The sequence below is a fragment of the Octodon degus genome, unplaced genomic scaffold, assembly GCF_000260255.1.
Source record: "Octodon degus isolate 3935 unplaced genomic scaffold, OctDeg1.0 scaffold00107, whole genome shotgun sequence".
NCBI lineage: Eukaryota > Metazoa > Chordata > Mammalia > Rodentia > Octodontidae > Octodon > Octodon degus.
The window spans coordinates 2,029,641-2,046,416 of record NW_004524683.1 but is presented as its reverse complement, the minus strand read 5'-3'; the positions used below and the strand labels follow the sequence as shown (position 1 = coordinate 2,046,416).

Here is a 16,776-nt window from a genome sequence, read left to right as displayed (position 1 = left end):
TTTGCTTGGACTTTCATACAGCAGAAACCTTTGACATTTTTCAGGAGATAACCTTTTTCTTTTAAGTGTGTTTCTGACTCAGCCTTTGTTCCTTTAGCATCACTAGAGAGCCTGAGCTCTCCAGAGATTAGTATTGGCCTGTCACCACAGCAACTGCCCAGGCCCTCTGGGCATCTGTGGTAACAGTCACAGAGCTTTGCAGTGAGAGGAAGCTCCACAGGGAGAGTGATATGAAACACAAAGGTTGTACTTTGCGAGAAGCATTCTTTAATAAGATTAGCAATGCAGGTGGGCCTCACCTTACACATTTGGCCAGGCCCCAAGATATAAGGGTGTGTCAAATTTTGGTAAAAGGAGGAAATCTCATTTCACAGGTAGGAAAGAGACCCTCTTTCCAAGTCTTCATATCAAACCCTCTTCAAAATATGCAGTTATCTTTTGCAAAGGGAATTCTCCACCCATGCCATGTCCTGTGCTGTTAGTCTAGTGCTGAATGTCCATAATTGGGGCCATCTCTAGGGAACTCCAGGGGCTGGCAAAGAACAGTTGGAACTTAAGTTTACTCAGGGGTGGGAGTGGACACTGTATCAGAGAGAAGCAAATGTGCATGGAGCCACAATGAGGGGTGTTAGAAGGGTGGGCTTTGCTTAGCATGAGCAGTTCTGCTGTAGCAGCGGTGGAGTGTCAGAGAGACGCGTGTTCTTGGAGGTACCCAGCACGGAAGGATCTGTGTCCAGCGAATCAGACATCTTTTCACAAATGGCATCCACTAGGCGCTCAAAGGCCTGCCTCACACTGATGTTCTCCTTGGCACTGGCTTCAAAGAAGTCAAACCCTAGGGAGAGAAGAGATACAGGCACAGATTTTTCCTATCCTATCAGCTGGAACTCTTCTATGCCTCCAGCCAAGCACTGTGGATCAATATAGCCAGTGCTTGGAAGTGAAGCAAGGAGATCTAATTCTATGGGCAAAAGATTCTGCTTCAAAGAGAGAGTTCAGGGCAGGGATTACCTGCACTAGTTTGACAGTCAAACAGACCCTGGCTCTACTACTGACCAGCTCTTTAATCCTGGAAAATCACTTACTCTCTTTACAAACAAATTCTCTGATGGTAAATATGAGACTTTTACTTACCACACAGAGGTATTTCAAATGTGAAACAAGATTTTATAGATAGATAGACAGATAGATAGACAGAAACATGTAGTGATTGACACTACCTCAGACACAGAAGGGAGATCATTAGGTGTTTGCAGAAAGAATGAATACACAAATACATGTGCAGAACATTTTCTACTTTCTAAAACATTTACCACAATCATTATCTTATTTGTTCTTCATGTTGCTCTAGAGGAGTGAGTGTCAGTCTTACCCTCTTCATGTCACTAACACAGACACTGTGGCTTAGGGAAGTAGGCTGGCCTGTCAAGGTAAGTAAGGCACCATTATGAGAAGCCCGGGTTTTGAACTTTTTGAGCAGAATTTCCCTCTTTCCTTTGCTTCTCACTCAGTCCAGTTCCTTGATAGCTCTAGTCTAGGACCTTGGAGGCATCTCAAAGGCCACAAAAAGTAAGACAAGCTTATTTTCCCTTTCTATTACAGACATCTTGGCTTATCTCTATTCAGTGGGGTTTCTCCCCTCTTAATTCTTTTTTTTTTTTTCAAAGTTTTATTGACAAACAGATAGCAATGAGACAGTTTCAAATCATATCGGAAGGACAGTTTCAACAAATAATACACTGCATATATTCTTCTTAGTGGTTAATTGCTGTACAAGATGCAGACTTGTGATCCTATTTACAAACACCATTAGAACAAATCATTCTATTCAATAAGAGAATGCAACTATATATCTATCCCAACCTCTTTGAATACACAGATACAAAATGGACATTCATCGGTATACCCCATTTTTTCTAAGTTCCGTTATTGAATATTATAGGTGTGTAAACTCAGCAAAATATTCTAAAAGAGTCCAGTAGCCCATAATAGCATTGGGTCTTCTGTTTAACTGGCAATGTCTGAAATTATTGACCTGAGTCCCCCACAGCTCAACTTAACAGCATGGCTTTATTTCTTATATTTCGTCTTCATACTTTTCTACTGGATGGTTAAGACCAAGGTAAAGCAAGACCTATGCAACAAGAGTTGTAGCTTTTTGGTCTGAGAAGGTCAGTGAAATGCCCTCAGGATTTGTCCTGAGATCCTGTACCTCAGATTGTAGAACCTTTATCAGTGCAGCCATGTGGATGAGTCACGGCCATTGCTTGGCCAATGTGCTCTCTGTGAAAGCCTGAGAGTGTCTTCTCCCCTCCCCTCTTAATTCTTGTGGAAAATCCTATACATCTTTCCTTTCCCTGAAACACACTTGCACGCACACACATATGCATGTGTGCACACACACACACACACACACACACACCAAAAAGATAAAGGAGAACTGTACCTAAAATGTCCTACATTCTTGATTTTTTAAAATAACCTAAGATCCTTAATGACACTTTTTTTGACACAGAACAAAACCTGGTTGTCTCAAGATATCTCCTGACTCAGGCAAAGTGGGTACCTCCTACCTAAAAATTGTGACCAGCCTGCTGGCAGTCCTTAGAAGCATAAGATACCTTTTCCATGTTCCTGCCCCAGCCCTCTCTCCTTTCCTTTCTTCCAAGCCTCTATTTCTCCCCAGAAGCCTTTCCTCTTCCCTTTTTTACATTTAGTTTCTTTTTTCCTTATGTTGCTTATACTTTCTTTGGAATCCATAATATCTAATGAGCACTTACTATATGCCAGAAACTACGCTAGAAGCTTTACAAATATTATGCTATTTAATCCTTGCACCATCTTTCCAATTTAAAAATGAAAAAATGAAGACTTCAGTGGATTACATAACACCCATGGTCAGGTGGCTAAGTCAGTGGGAACTGTATTCAGACCTGGATTTGCCTGGCTCCAGCCCTGACTCTCATTTCTTCCTTTCTCCCTTTCAATTTGCATTTTCTCCCTCTTAATCATATTTTTTCCTTTGCAAGTCTGTTTGCTTTGATCTGACTACCACAGGGTCTGAATCAGGACAAGTCACTGCACCTGTCTGAATCACTTAACCTCACTGACCCTCAAACTCTTGTCTGTCAAATAGATATGACAGTGCTTTCTACTGAAAGCAGTTGGGAGGATTAAGTACAATGGATAAACTGCTGTATAAAAGCTGCCTATTATAATAAGTTTCTGCTCTTCTTTTATCTTGCTCCTCTCACCTCTCTTTTTCCCTCTATTATCATTTCTCACAAAGGAGTGGCCTCTTCCTTCTTGTTATTCCACCATCCACAGAGTGGCCTGAAGCTCCAGATACAAAGCTCCTCTTCCCAGCCTCACAGCTTGAAGGCACTCACAGTTCACAGTTCCTAGCAGCCCACCTCCTGCTAGCAACCTCTCCTGTGGCCCATTTCCTGACCCGAGAAAAGCGAGCTGCAGAAATGCTTGCTAATTGCGGACACGTGATGAAAACAGCAGCAGCTGCTCATTATCTTGAGACTGGAAGCCCAGTCTGTTTTGGAGACGCTTCAACATGTATCTTTTCCTTAATGAATATCACAAAAATTATTTGACTGACTAATGGCAAATGGCAGTGTTTGGAGAGGTAGAAGGAGGGTATTGCTTAGGAAAGGGGCAAAAGGTAAAGCAGTAAATAAGATCGGTTTCGCTGTCAGTTTGGATGAAGATGAGAACACCAGTCAAAGCCATGGGTACAAATCCCTTCTGACAAACTGGTACAAAGGGGAGGACATGTCATATTTTACAGGTGAGCAGTGGGGAGAGAGGCTAGGGGTCAGTATGGATTTGAATCCAGTCTCTTGTCAGCTAGTACTGTGTTTCCCTGAAAATAAGACTTACCCAGGAAATAATCAGCCTTGATAACTACAGAACAAAACTGCCAGCCCCAATCAGCCTACCTTTGCTGTTTTGTTGCTCAGTGGCTACTTTGTAAGGCAATCAATAAACTAAGTCTTTTTTGGAAATTGACACTGTCCAAGGTCTTCTGTTGAGAGCCAGGGACCTGGAAAGACTGAATATAGTTGTGCAGAAGGCACACTAATAAGTCTCAGTTCCTCACTTCTGCATAGTCCTTTACAATGCAATTTTAAAGTAATCTTGTGACATGGGTAGGACAAGGGAGGGCTTATCACTTGTAACTGCAAATAGGAAAACCGAAGCTCAGAGATGGAGCATAAATAAGGGATTTTCCTTAAGGCCTCTTTGTTTCACTTTCACTTAGAACAACAACAGAACAGGCTATAACAACTCAAACACAGTTAGAGGAACCAGCAGAGGCCATGCAGGAAAAGGAGGGAATGGAGGGGAGGAAAGGGAAAGGGAGCTTCCTATAGTTAGTACAAAATGTGAGCCTTTAATGTCAGAACTGAGCAAAACTCTGCCTAACTAACTTCAGTATTCAGCTGAGATGTGGCTCTTCATTTTCTCATGCTTTCCTTTAGCACAGCACTTCTTTATTTTTTATTTTAGGGAAGAGTCTACAAGGTGTTCAGGGTCTCCCTACTAGATCGGACTCATAGTGATCTGTCTGTTTACAGCCTCCCAAGAGCTGGGATTACAGGCATACGCCATCACACCCAGTCTCATTTGCTGTCTCAGCACACCCCTGGGGGCAGGGCCCATACGGGCTGGCCTCTGAGGCTGCTTGCAGGTGCTTTAATCCGCTGAGCTACTTGGCCAGCCCCAAGCATAGCAGCAAAATGCATTTGAGGAGCTCTCTAGGTAGGAATCATGACTACCCAGCTCAGCAAGCATGGCAAGACTCCAGTTGGGCCCTGGGAATACTGAAGCGAATCAGCAGTGCCTCAGTTTACAAACTTAATTTGTTTTACAACTTGGGGCAAGGTGGCTGAATCTGTATTTATGTGGGGACAATGGCCATGGTTGTGTGTCACCCAATGCAGAGTTTGTGAATGGAAGAAAAATTTTGCCAAATACTTTTGTGAACCAGGTTGTTTGCAAACAGAAGCATTTGTGAACTGAAGTATGACTAGTTTCTGCCTTGAGGAGCTCCTGGTCTAATGTGGAAGACAGACACAGGCCCCAATGCACCCTACCCAATTACTGTGTATAGTGGCAAGTGCAGAAGCAGTGGTGAGCAAAGGGATTCCCAGGACACAGAGCAGGCATCTAGCCAAGGCCAGGCCCCATGGAAGGTTTTTCTTAGACTAATTGTTGCCTATGCTAATACCAGCTAGAGAAAGACACACGACTGTGAATATACCCATGTCCACCTGCGTGTGTAATACACGGGACAGGAGAAACAGTATGAGCACGGAGAAAGGACAAAAAAAAAAAACAAAAAACAAGCCTTGGTATTTGCTAGCAGGACAATAGCAGTTTGTTATCATTACCACAGAAAAACCAAAGTGGTGAGACATAAGTCTATAAGAGGGCAATCATAAAGCACTCATATGTCATGCCAACAAAGTGACATCACTGTCATCTTAAAGGTACTCAACACATGAGAACTTTGATTCCAAGTTACCGGCTCACAGGTCTAGTCAGCACAAGAATCTTTTTTGTTTAGCAGGACAGGCCCTAGTGCACCCCACCCAATTACTGTCAGACTCCTGAAGGCCCTTCATTAGTAGGCCCTGGTGGTAACCTTTTCCTCAGGTTTATTAATAAAGGCTCTCAGGAGTAGAGAATCTAGTAAGACAGGAAGATGACAACTAATTAAGCAGAACTGCCACCTCCAACTCAGACCTTTTCTCCCTCTAATGGGCTTCAGAACAATGAGATTTCTGCATTTTTAACAGAGCCCAAGATTCTCTCCTGCCCTTCAAATTGCTGTTTACCTATCCTGTCCTCTATTCAGAAACTTGTAACCAGCTAAATTTATCCCTTCATGCCCCAACATTGCTCTCGAACATTTCTCCACTAGTATTATACTCAAATCCTTTTCCCACTCTGAAACCTCTTCCTATCTTGTCATCTGTCAATTTTTAACTCACACCCTTCTGGTCACTGACAGTTTTGGCAAGGGACTCACTGTCCTTTCCACCCTAGGCTCATTCTCAGGTACTTTGAGTATCATGTGAACAATTCATCCAACACATTGCCCTATTAATTTCTCCAGTGACTGTGTCTTGCATTTTGTTTCAACTACATGTTGACTTATCACTTAAGCTGTCTTGACTTGGATTTGTGTCATTAGGACTGAATCATGTCTGATTAATTTCAAATCAGTCTCATTAGCTTAAAACCAAATACCCTGTATCAGTTACATTTTTGTTTTTATATGTTTATTTTTTTGTAGTACTGGGGATCAAACTCAGGACCTTATGCTTGCAAGGCAGGCGCTTATGCCATTGAGCCATCCCCCCAGCTAGTTAGATTTGTATTACTATAGCATAATATCAGACACAGGGTACTGGTAAAAGAGTTTTATTTGGTTCACAGTTTAGAAGAATGAAAGTCCAAAGGACATAGAGGCTATATGGTAGGGCTACCCCTTAGCCGCACCATCTCATGGCCAATAGCAACAGCAGGACTGTGCGGCAGCAAGATTATCTAGCTTGAGCTAAAAAGCAGTGAATTGGGAAGCCGAACTTTCTACTTTCATGAAAACCCTTTCAAGAGAAGGCAAGGGGTCCCATTAACTGCCTTCCAAGAGCAATGTCCAGTGACCCAAAGGACTTCTCACAGAGCTCTACCTCCAAGGGCCTGTCTCCTCCCCACACTGTCACCCTGGGAACAAAGTCTTCAATCACAATGTGTCTTCAGAGCACATGCAAACCACCTCCCAATCATAGCAATCCTCCTGGCCCAGCCTTGGCTTTATCATCCTTGCTCATACTATGCTCCAGAAACAGCAAGGCTTTCTCATTTTGTGTCTTTGCTGACACTATTACTCTCTAGCTCAGTGATGGTGAACCTTTCAGAGATGAGTGCCCAAAATGCAACCCAAACCCCACTTATTCATCACAAAGTGCTAACACTGTAATTAAATCTGAACACAGAGGTTTTAGTGTAGAAAACAACTCATACATGCATGCCATATGTTTACCACCAGTGCTTTAGCTCCTACTCTCAATGAATTTCATTACTCGCCTATGAATTTGTGATTCCAGAGAGCTTTCCCTTTCTTGTCCCTACCCTCTATCCACCATTCAGAATATATCCTGTACTCCCATGGGACTTCATTCTTAGTGCTTAAACCAGAGGAAATTGGCTAAATAAGTGATGAAAGATTTGAGAAGCCAAGTAGAATAGTGAGAAAACCAAGAGATCATTACCAGCAAATAAATAAATAAATAAAAATTTAAAAGATACTATTATGAGGGGCAAAGGAAGCTGGAACCAAGGGAAAAAGTCATAGAAGAGTAGCTGTCTCACAGAAGAAAAGTCAGCCAAGGTGGAGGATACTCAGACTTTTCTTTCTTCCCCATCTCTAATGGCCTATTTCCCATTGAATAATCTCAACCAGAAGCCATGAGCATGAGAGCCTGAAAAAGCCAGTCTGCAAAGGGCCAGCTCCCCCAAGGATATTACAGGAGGAAGACAGAGCAAGAGAAGGATTAAGAATGAGGGCAAACAGACTGAGAATTGGCACAGTTGCCTACCCTACCTCTCTGCCTTCATCTTGCACTACTCTTGATTGGTTATTCTCTGACATGGCCTTCTTTTAATCTCACGAATGTTTCAAGCATTAACTCACATTATTCAGGCGATTCGCTCTTTACTCCTACTCCTTGCCAAACTTTTCTCATCCTTTAGTTCTCAGCTTAAGTGTGACTTTCTCAGAACAGACTGGCTTTCCAGACTAAAATTAGGCTTCTCTTTTTCACTTTATTCATAGTACACATGGTAGACTTATACTACTTTTACCTTCCCACAATTTCTTCCTCTGTAATGTAAGTATTCCAAGCAGCTATTATAGAACTCTACACTATAATACTTGCCTCCTCCAGTAATGGGGATAAACATATGATTTATGGGTAACCAATCATAGTCTTCCCTGAGACTGACATATAATGGCCAACAGATCTCCTTTTGTAGGAGCTGGCAAAAGATAAATCTGGAGCTGCCCTTATTCATGCCCAAGCAGAGGGTCTGTCTATAGAAGGAGGCTGAGGGGCTATGTCAACCTGGGAAGTCATGGGTCTAATGATGCTTCCAGTTACATGAGCTAATAACTTCCACTTTTTGTAAAACTAGTTTGATTTAGAATTTTATCCAATATGACTAACTCAAACAGAATTCATCACAATTAACCACCTGATTGAGATTCATCTACCATAGGATTCATCCATTTGTACAACTGTTAATTATACAGTTCTTTGTATAGTTAGTTAGTGTTATGGTTTGTGTCTAGTTGTCCCCCCAAACCTCATGCAGTCATGGGATGGACTTCTAGATTTTGTGATTAACTCATGATCCACTGGGTTTATGGGTATGAGTGCTGCTGGATTTATGCTTGTGAGTGCTGTATCCAGCCTGGGGCAGACAGCCTGAACGCAACATAAGAGAGACAGACTTGCTCTCTGTTGCCATTGTTGCTGCTACTCCTCCCTTTTGCTCTCTGCTCTTTGCCACCACCATGAAAGGTTGCTCTTTGCCAGTTGCTGCTCTGACTTGGAGCCAGCTGAGTTTGGACTGAAACCTCCAATATCTGTGAGTTAAATACACCTTTCCTTCCTTAATTTTGACTGTTGGGTATTTATCTCAGTAATGAGAAAAGAATAACCAAGATAATTATTTGATATTCATTTCCCTATGACAGTAAGAATTGCAGTTCCATTTTTTTCACCATTAATAATATCCTGAGTATAATAATAGAACCTGGTTCAGGGGCCGGGGAGATGGCTCAGTGGAATAGCACTTCCCTGGCAAGCACAAGGGCCTGAGTTCAATCCCCAGTTTCTCAAAAAAAAGAACCTGGTTCAGAGTATATGCTCAATGGATAGGGGAAATACATGAATTACTATATACCTCATGCTGCATGCTTGACAGAACGAAACAAGTCAGAAGTAATCCCTTTTCTCAAGGACTAGTGAGAGATACACATGTAAATAGGCATGTTCTGGTAATGAACAGAGGAAAGGTCAGAAAGTTATGTTGGACATGGGGGAGTTCTTCAAGTTTGGCCTTCTTCAAGTCCCTTTCTGAACCCTGCACTAAGAATCAATCTCATTTCTATTTGTATTCCTGTATGAACTTGATGCCCTTCTAGCTACACAACATACCCTATTAGCCACCTTGAAGGGTTATCACAAGAATTAAAAGACATGATGCTAGCTGGCATGGTGGGAGAGAGAGAGAGAGAGAGAGAGAGAGAGAGAGAGAGAGAGACAGTGTAGTGGTGCACACCTATAATCCCAGCACTCAGGAGGCTGAGGCAGGAGGACTGCTGTAAGTTCAAGGCCAGCCTAGGTTACAAAGTGAGTTCAAGGCCAGCCTGAACTGCCTTTAAAAACCCTGTTTCAAAGAGAAAAATATTATTGGGGTTCAAATCCTGGCTCTACCCTTTTACTAGCTGTTCAGCCTGGAAAAAGTTGCTCAACTTCCCCATGCTTCACTTTTCTTATCTAGTAAACACACGTCTGTGCACATGTGTATGCATGTGCATGCACACACACACACACACACACACATACAACATAGAGATAAGTACTGCATAAGGGATTAAATTAAAATACTTTTTAAAAAAAAACTTAAAATAGTGCCTGTGGTGAGCACCTAATAAGTATTTAACCAACTCATCTCAATTTTAGCCATGAGAGTTTGGCATATGCTTGTTACATTTTTCCAGTACACATAAAAATACATAAAATTATCTTGCACATCTCCAGTGGTACAAGTCCTTCTGTTTGGGCAATACTACTCCGGTTCACACTATCCAGTGATGTAGATTCCCTGAACCACAGTGCTGTTCCCTGCCTTGGCTGCTATTACGCCTCCTGCCTAGAATGTGTTTGCTTTTCTTCCTCACTTGACTAGGCCACTTGGGCATCATGTGCTGTGAACCTAACTGAATCAGGTATCTCTTCTCTGTTCTCTTAACTTCCAGCTTATTCCTCTGTCACCACATCAATCACCTGTGCTATCTCTGGTTTTGCCTGTACTCTCACTGGATTGAGCTTCTTCAGACCAGGAAATGTATTCTACTGCAAAGTACAGTACAACATAAAGGAAGTGCTTGGAAAATCTTCTCTGCACAGTAAAACAAAGTAGCTGAATACTGGATGGAATAAAATGTAATCAAAACATAATCTTGCAGTATCAATGCAACATCAGGCTACATGCTGGGCACTGTGGAGACAAAGATAAGGAAGATTCATTTCCTGTCCTTAAAAGCTTTGAGAAGACAGACTAGTACATGAATACACACAAGTGTGATAGGCACAGTGACCACTGGATGTACAGGGTACATGATATGGGGGCAAAATTGAATTCCAGGACCAGAAATAGCTTCAAAGAAGATGTGAAACTTGTGCTGATTTAAAACTGAGTGGACCTCATTAGCTAGATGAAAATGGGAAATGGGAGTAGAAGACAGCATTCCAAACACTTAGAAGATAGTCCAGGGTCTCTGGGTTCTGTGGGTTGAAAGCCTAAAAGGATATCCTAAAGTTACTTGAATGTGGGCTTCACCACGTTTATTATTCTGCAAATCAAGCAGAGACAACTTTATAGACCCTGAGAAATTCTGCAACCAAATAGGAATAGCAAGACCCAAGACATACCAACTTTCCTATTTATTAAGCACTTACAGTTTGCTAATTTCCAGGACAGGCCACCTATCAGAGAATGTAACTTTATTTATTTTTTTTTACAGGATTTACAAATAATTTTATTGAAATCAAACAAATAACAACAGTCTTTCTATGCTGGGGAGCACCATCCCCAAGCCATTTTCCATGGTAGAAGCACAGAGCTTGCACAACAACGAATTAAAAGAAAAGAGTTGTTTCTGTATAGAAATCAGACTCTGCCCCAACGTCATCATGGACTAGACTGTTTACAAATCTTCACATTTTAAGTACAGTATTCCTTTTGTTTTTGCTCTTCCTTTCTGTCCCTTTCAAGGGGCCCTAGTACTTTCCCTTGACTGATGCAGAAGGGTGAGGATACTGTAGGGGAAGAGTGGCGGGCTCCTTATAGCACTGCTGGCACCAGCCCTGGCATGTTCCTTATTACAGGACAGTGTAGACCCTCCAAACTGGGGGTGAGGGGTGGCTGGTACAAAGGCAAGGAGGATTAGAGTAGGTGGCTTGGGGCAACTCCCCATAGGCACAGGCATCCACAGCCTGTCCCGACCCTGGCCTGTACCCTCTTAACTGAGGAGAGGGCAATAACTAGTTGCACTGAGGAGAAATTAGCCAAGCCCTGGGAAAGGGAGAAGCTACCCATACCAGTCCCCATTCTTATCAACAGCCAGCAAGCTGTCCATCTGAAAATAGGAACAAATGCCAGGTAGGTGGGAAGAATCAGGCTGGTGCTATCCCCAGCCTCTGTCTAATACAGGAGGAATCGAGGTAGCAAACGGCTGAAATGCTCTGACTGGGAGATAAAGGAAGTGAGGGAAAGGAGGTTCCTGCTTCTGTAGAGCTCCCAAAGCCTAGGGGCTGGAAGAAGGCAGACTTAGCTTGTAAAGTGCTGTAGCTTCTAGTAGGGCTGAGCCCTAGGCAAGCTTGGAAGAAAGCAGGCCAGGCAGGGAACCAAGAACCACAGATTCCTGACTGGCATATGCCCTGCCACACTTCTTGCAGGGGTGGCTGGGGAAGCTGTGCTGGTAACTCTGCCATGCCTCTGCCAGCCACCAACCATCTCTTGTCCACACACAAACCAATATCCAATTTATACTGAGGGACTGCCCTGCTCACAGCTGTAGGTTCTGGGCCAACGGTTTATTCAGGGTTGTAGCCTCAGCCTGGGCTCCTCAATGGAAGCCACACCTTGAGCCTGTAAGTTTCTCACTGGGTCAAAGGTGCTTGTGTCTGTAACCCACCAGGCTCACACCTCATAGAGGATCACAGGGAAATCCACATGAATGCGGGGCGGATCCAGCTTCACAATGCCCTGAGGAATGAGATTCTTATACACCCGCCTCAGCTTGGCCCGCTTCTGTCCATTCTTGGTGACGATTGTCTCCTCATAGAATTCGTGAGCCAGATCCCCATCCTCATCATAGAACATGGAGCCGCGGCGCGTGAACACGAAGGGGGGCACCCCTCGGCCTCGAGGCCTCACCAAAGCTTGTTCAGCGCCCGCGGTCTCCGGAACGCCGCCCCCCGCCGCCGAGGCGAAAGGCCAAAGGCCTCGAGCTTTGGAGCCGCTGGCGCCCATGTCAGGGTCGCCGACGCATGGCGACCCAGGGGCCGCTGCGCTGTCACAGTGTAGAATGTACCACCATGCCTGGGCCCTGCCTCTGTTCGCCAGAAGTGCTGCAGCTACTACCGCCGCCTTCAGAGAATGTAACTTTAAATGGTTATTCCTCATTGGTTACTTATGGTATGACAAATACATAGGGAGACTGATTTAAAAACCAAGCAGTCCCTCTATTGTTCTAGAGGAAGATATCAAACTTTCTATAGGTATGGAATTCTTTCTCTAGGGCAATCTTACATTGAATCTCAGTATATAATATGTAGGGAGCTGCGTATAACCGCGCCCTAAGATGGCGCCGGTTTCTGCCTTCCACCCCCTCAGGGGTGAGCGCTCCTAGTAATAAACAACTCCATATAAGGCCAAGGCTTGGGCTAATGCATTGTTTCCGCATACCTGGACCAATGGACAGTACATACGTGGCACCCCATGATTGGAAGCCCTAAGACTTATAAGCTAAGAGCAGGGGTCTCGGGAGAGAGAAGGGAAATGTAAGAGAGCAATAAAGGCTGCGCAGACACAACCAGTGGTCGTGTCTTCCTTGCTGGCAAGGCTGCGCGCGACAATAATAGACTGTTCTTTTAAGTAAAGTTTAAGTATGGGTTCTTCTACAAGACCATTGAAATGTGTCTGGGTACCTGGGCCCCAGAAGAACTCAAGTATCACAACACAACTTTGGACAAGCCAGAGCATCACTGAGCCAATACTTGAACCACGTGGTTTTATGCCTTTACACTTTACTTTTCATATGAACTACGTTTTGGTAAGAACCATCCGTTTGGGTGGTAAGAGGAATGGTAAGAAATAGCCTATATGCTATTCAGGGCATTAGTTGTTAGAAGAATATTTGATATTAAATATAGGGTCACACTCAGCATACAGATTTCTACTCCATAGTTGCCAATGAAGAGTGATGCCTCTCTGGAGTAATAGGTTTCTTTTTATAGTAAGGACACACTGAACCATGTAACAGATTACTTTTTACTCTTTGAAATGGTAGGTAGGCAGCTCAAAGTTTTGGCCCGACTTTCACAGGGCCCTAAGAATGTAAGATGTCTATTCTTATCTCATCTGGTTTTCTATTATTTTCTTTTTATCTTTGCTTTCTCTTGCTAAAATTCTCTATTTCTCCCTCCCCACTGTACTATGGTATTTCTAGTAAACTATCTCAAACCCTTTGTGGAAGGAGCTGCTAAAAAGTTTAGAAATTTACTCATGTATTCAATATATCAAGATATATACATATCATAAGTGATGAGTTACTTAAAATTCATGAGGGTAAATCTACATGGACATTATACAAATATAAAATACACTTAGAGCACATATGTACATAATTCACAATACCCTAAAGTTACAAATACAAACACACACTTGTCCCCTTTAACTGTCCCATTTCTAGGCACACATGCATACATGCGTACACACTGTCCTGCACATACCAAGCTGTTCTGCAAGAAGCCGGCCCTTCTCAGTGGGAACAACCCTTTCTTCCTCCATGTCACACTTATTTCCCACGAGAATCACCTGGGCGTTGTCCCAGGAGTAGGTCTTGATCTGAGTAGCCCTAAAAAGAGACAGAGAAGTATGTTGACTATGTTGTTATGAACTGAAGGTCTTTGTCCCCACCCCTCGCATGTTCAGCCCTAACTCCCAATGCGACTGTATTTGAAGGTGGAACCTTTGGGAGATTATTATGAAGCTCTATCATGAAGGTAGAGCTCCGATAAATGGAACTAGCATCCTTAAAAGAAGAGAAAGTGATTGGAGCATCAAAGAAGCAGTTTCCCTTCCATAAGGCTAGCGACACCCAAGTTACTGCCAGTTAATTCAATGGAGGATACACACACACACCTGTACCTGCCAGCTGTCACAGATGTCCAAACCTGAACCTTTGTTGTGAACCTACCTACTCTTTGTAGTCCTCTAATATCCTCACTGTACAGAGAGCTCTTTCTAAAATGTATATCTGACTACACTGTGCCCTGTCTTAAAAACTTTCTTTGGCCCCCAGTTAGTTATGTAATAAAATCTAGATTCTTAAGTTCAAGATCATTCACACCATGTATCTCCAGCCTCACTGGTCTTCATCCTGCTTCACAGTTCTCACTCACTCACTAAATGTTCTTTTGTGCCTGTGCCTTTTGCCCATACTGGGAATCCTTTTTCCAGGTCTAGCTCTTCCTCCAAGACTCAGTGTTGATCCCACAATGCCTTGAAGGTAGTTTTCTCAAGTTTCCCTACACTCAGCTGGCTCTACCCTCTCCTCGGTGGTTCATGTGCCTTCATGGAGTCCTTAGAAACTAAAACATCAGTATTCATATAGGATTCATCAATTTCCTTCATATAGGATGACTGTGAGAGGGATGGGGGTGTGCACACATAGCCTCTGAACTTAACTATATCCCCAGCTGTTTATTTTTTAGTTTGAAACAGTCGTGCTAAGTCACTAAATTTCCCAGATAGGGCTCGAACTTGTGATCCTCCAACCTCAGGCACTACACCTGGCTGATTATAAGACTTTCCAAAAACTACTTTTCAAATATTTATACTTTACAGATTTTGAAAATGAATAGCTTCTATAATTAGAAACAAAATTTTGCCAGAGGGAATAAAATAGAACCTTAATATTATAGAGATGTTTTGGGGAAATGGGCCTAACTGTCCCCAACTATCCCTTTGGATGAAATGACCACTTCCCCTTTTGGTCTCCTGCACCTCTATCAGGGTACTTCTTTGTTTTCTTTTTTTTTTTTTTTTTTTTTCTTTTTTTTTTGTGGAACTGGGGATTGAACTCAGGCCCTTGCGCTTGCCAGGGAAGCACTTATTCCACTGAGCCATCTCCCCGGCCCTAGGGTACCTCTTTGAACTTGGTGAAATGTAACTGTCTATCTCTGAGGACAGGTTCATGCCTGCATCCAGCATAGAACATACAGCAGAGACAGCATCAGAGAATGTTTGGTGAATGAAAGAGTCAGTGAATGTTTAATCCTAAAGTACATCTAGATTTTACTCTACCCTGACACTGGCACTCATAGTCTAACTGAACCATGGCTATACATCCTGCTCCTGTTACTGAACCTGCTCCTGATCAATTCCATCATTGACATTCCCTTCTATGGTGACAAGTCATTCCCTTAAAGGATGAAATTCACTCAACCAGCATTTGTAGTGGTCCTACAAAAAGCAAGCCCATTCTGGGGCCCAGGATTTAAATGGTAGGTGGATACCAAGGTGAGAACATTGCCCAGAGGCAAAACTCAAAGGCTAGGGCTCAGGAGAAGCAAACAGTCATCAGATTCAAGGCCAGTACCAGGGGCCAACTATGTATTGCTCCGTGTTACTCTTTGAAGTTCTCATCTTCCTCCCTCCTCCCACCCCTTTCTCTCAACTCTCAGATTAGCAACACTCAGGTTATTCTGGGAGAAATTGTCAGCAGGTGTAAAAGACACTGTGTTCCTAGGCTAAATGAATAGAGACTGATTAAAAAAAAAAGGGGGGGGGTGGCTTGTCAAGGCAAACAGGGAATGAACAGTGTGGCAACATTTAAAGAAAGAGCTCATCACTCTATGGTAGGTGTGGGGGGATATGGAGAGGAAGCATGGGGAGGAGGAAAGAAAAATCATGATTAGAAAGTAAAAGGAAGGGGAAGAGGAAAAACAGAAAAAAGACAGTAAGGGGAAGACTTTCTTAAAAATAAAAGAGAAGGAAGAAGCAAATGGATGAGAGGGAGAAAGAGAACACAGGCTCCCGTGGATGGCATGGCCCCTGGCCTGTTTGTCAGAACAGCAAAATGTAGCAGGCAGTCTACAAGATCACTCTGAGCTCAAGGGCCCAAGTGGCCAACAGTGCTTCACACAGCCAGAATAACTGCTCTTTGGGAGGAGGGAATCCCCAAAGAATAGTTGGGGATCTACGTGTGATTTGTTCTCAGAGAGCTCGAGCATTGGAAGCTTGGTTTCCAGTGTGGTAAAGTTAAGAGTTGGTGAGGGTTTTAAGAGCTAAAGCCTAGTAGGAAGTAATTATTCCATTGAGGGTGTTACTCTCCAAAGGAATTAATGTAATTCTCAAGGGACCCTGGTTGGTTCTTGTAACTTAAGGTTGTTATAAATGAGCAATATTGGCCCCTCCCCATCTCCCTCTGGCTTCCTGTCTGGCCATGTGCCCTGCCCCTCTTGTACATGTTCCCTCCATAATGCCATCTGCCATGATATGTTGTGACAGGTATGCCTTTGCCAGAACCATTGCCATTCTGTTTGGACTTCCAGCCTCTAAAACTGTGAGTTAAAGAATCTCTGTTCTCTATATTCAGCCTCAGGTGTTTTTGCTATAGTAACAGAAAACTGACTAACAAAGTAGTTATAGATACAATGTAACTAGAGACAACCTTTG

General features: G+C 43.2%; 2 protein-coding genes across 2 annotated transcripts in view; both read right to left on the bottom strand.

Annotated features, from left to right (window-relative positions):
* Positions 1-247: 247 nt before the first annotated feature.
* Rab3b (RAB3B, member RAS oncogene family) overlaps positions 248-16,776 on the bottom strand; it is a 66,447-nt gene continuing 49,918 nt past the window's right edge. Inside the window, exons 4-5 of the mRNA XM_004639123.2 lie at positions 13,827-13,951; positions 248-835 (exon numbers count right to left, since the gene is read on the bottom strand). Of these exons, the coding sequence (XP_004639180.1) occupies positions 648-835; positions 13,827-13,951 (313 nt within the window). The 3' untranslated portion in view covers positions 248-647. The remainder of the gene's footprint in view (positions 836-13,826; positions 13,952-16,776) is intronic.
* Positions 11,063-12,455, bottom strand: Tusc2 (tumor suppressor candidate 2). Its single transcript, XM_023724282.1, has one exon. It carries the CDS (start codon positions 12,343-12,345, stop codon positions 12,013-12,015), a length of 333 nt encoding a protein of 110 aa, XP_023580050.1. The 5' UTR covers positions 12,346-12,455; the 3' UTR covers positions 11,063-12,012.

What these genes read in the sequence shown, in the direction of transcription:
- Tusc2 (XM_023724282.1), bottom strand. Translation starts at nt 12,345, where the DNA reads ATGGGCGCCAGCGGCTCCAAAGCTCGAGGCCTTTGGCCTTTCGCCTCG.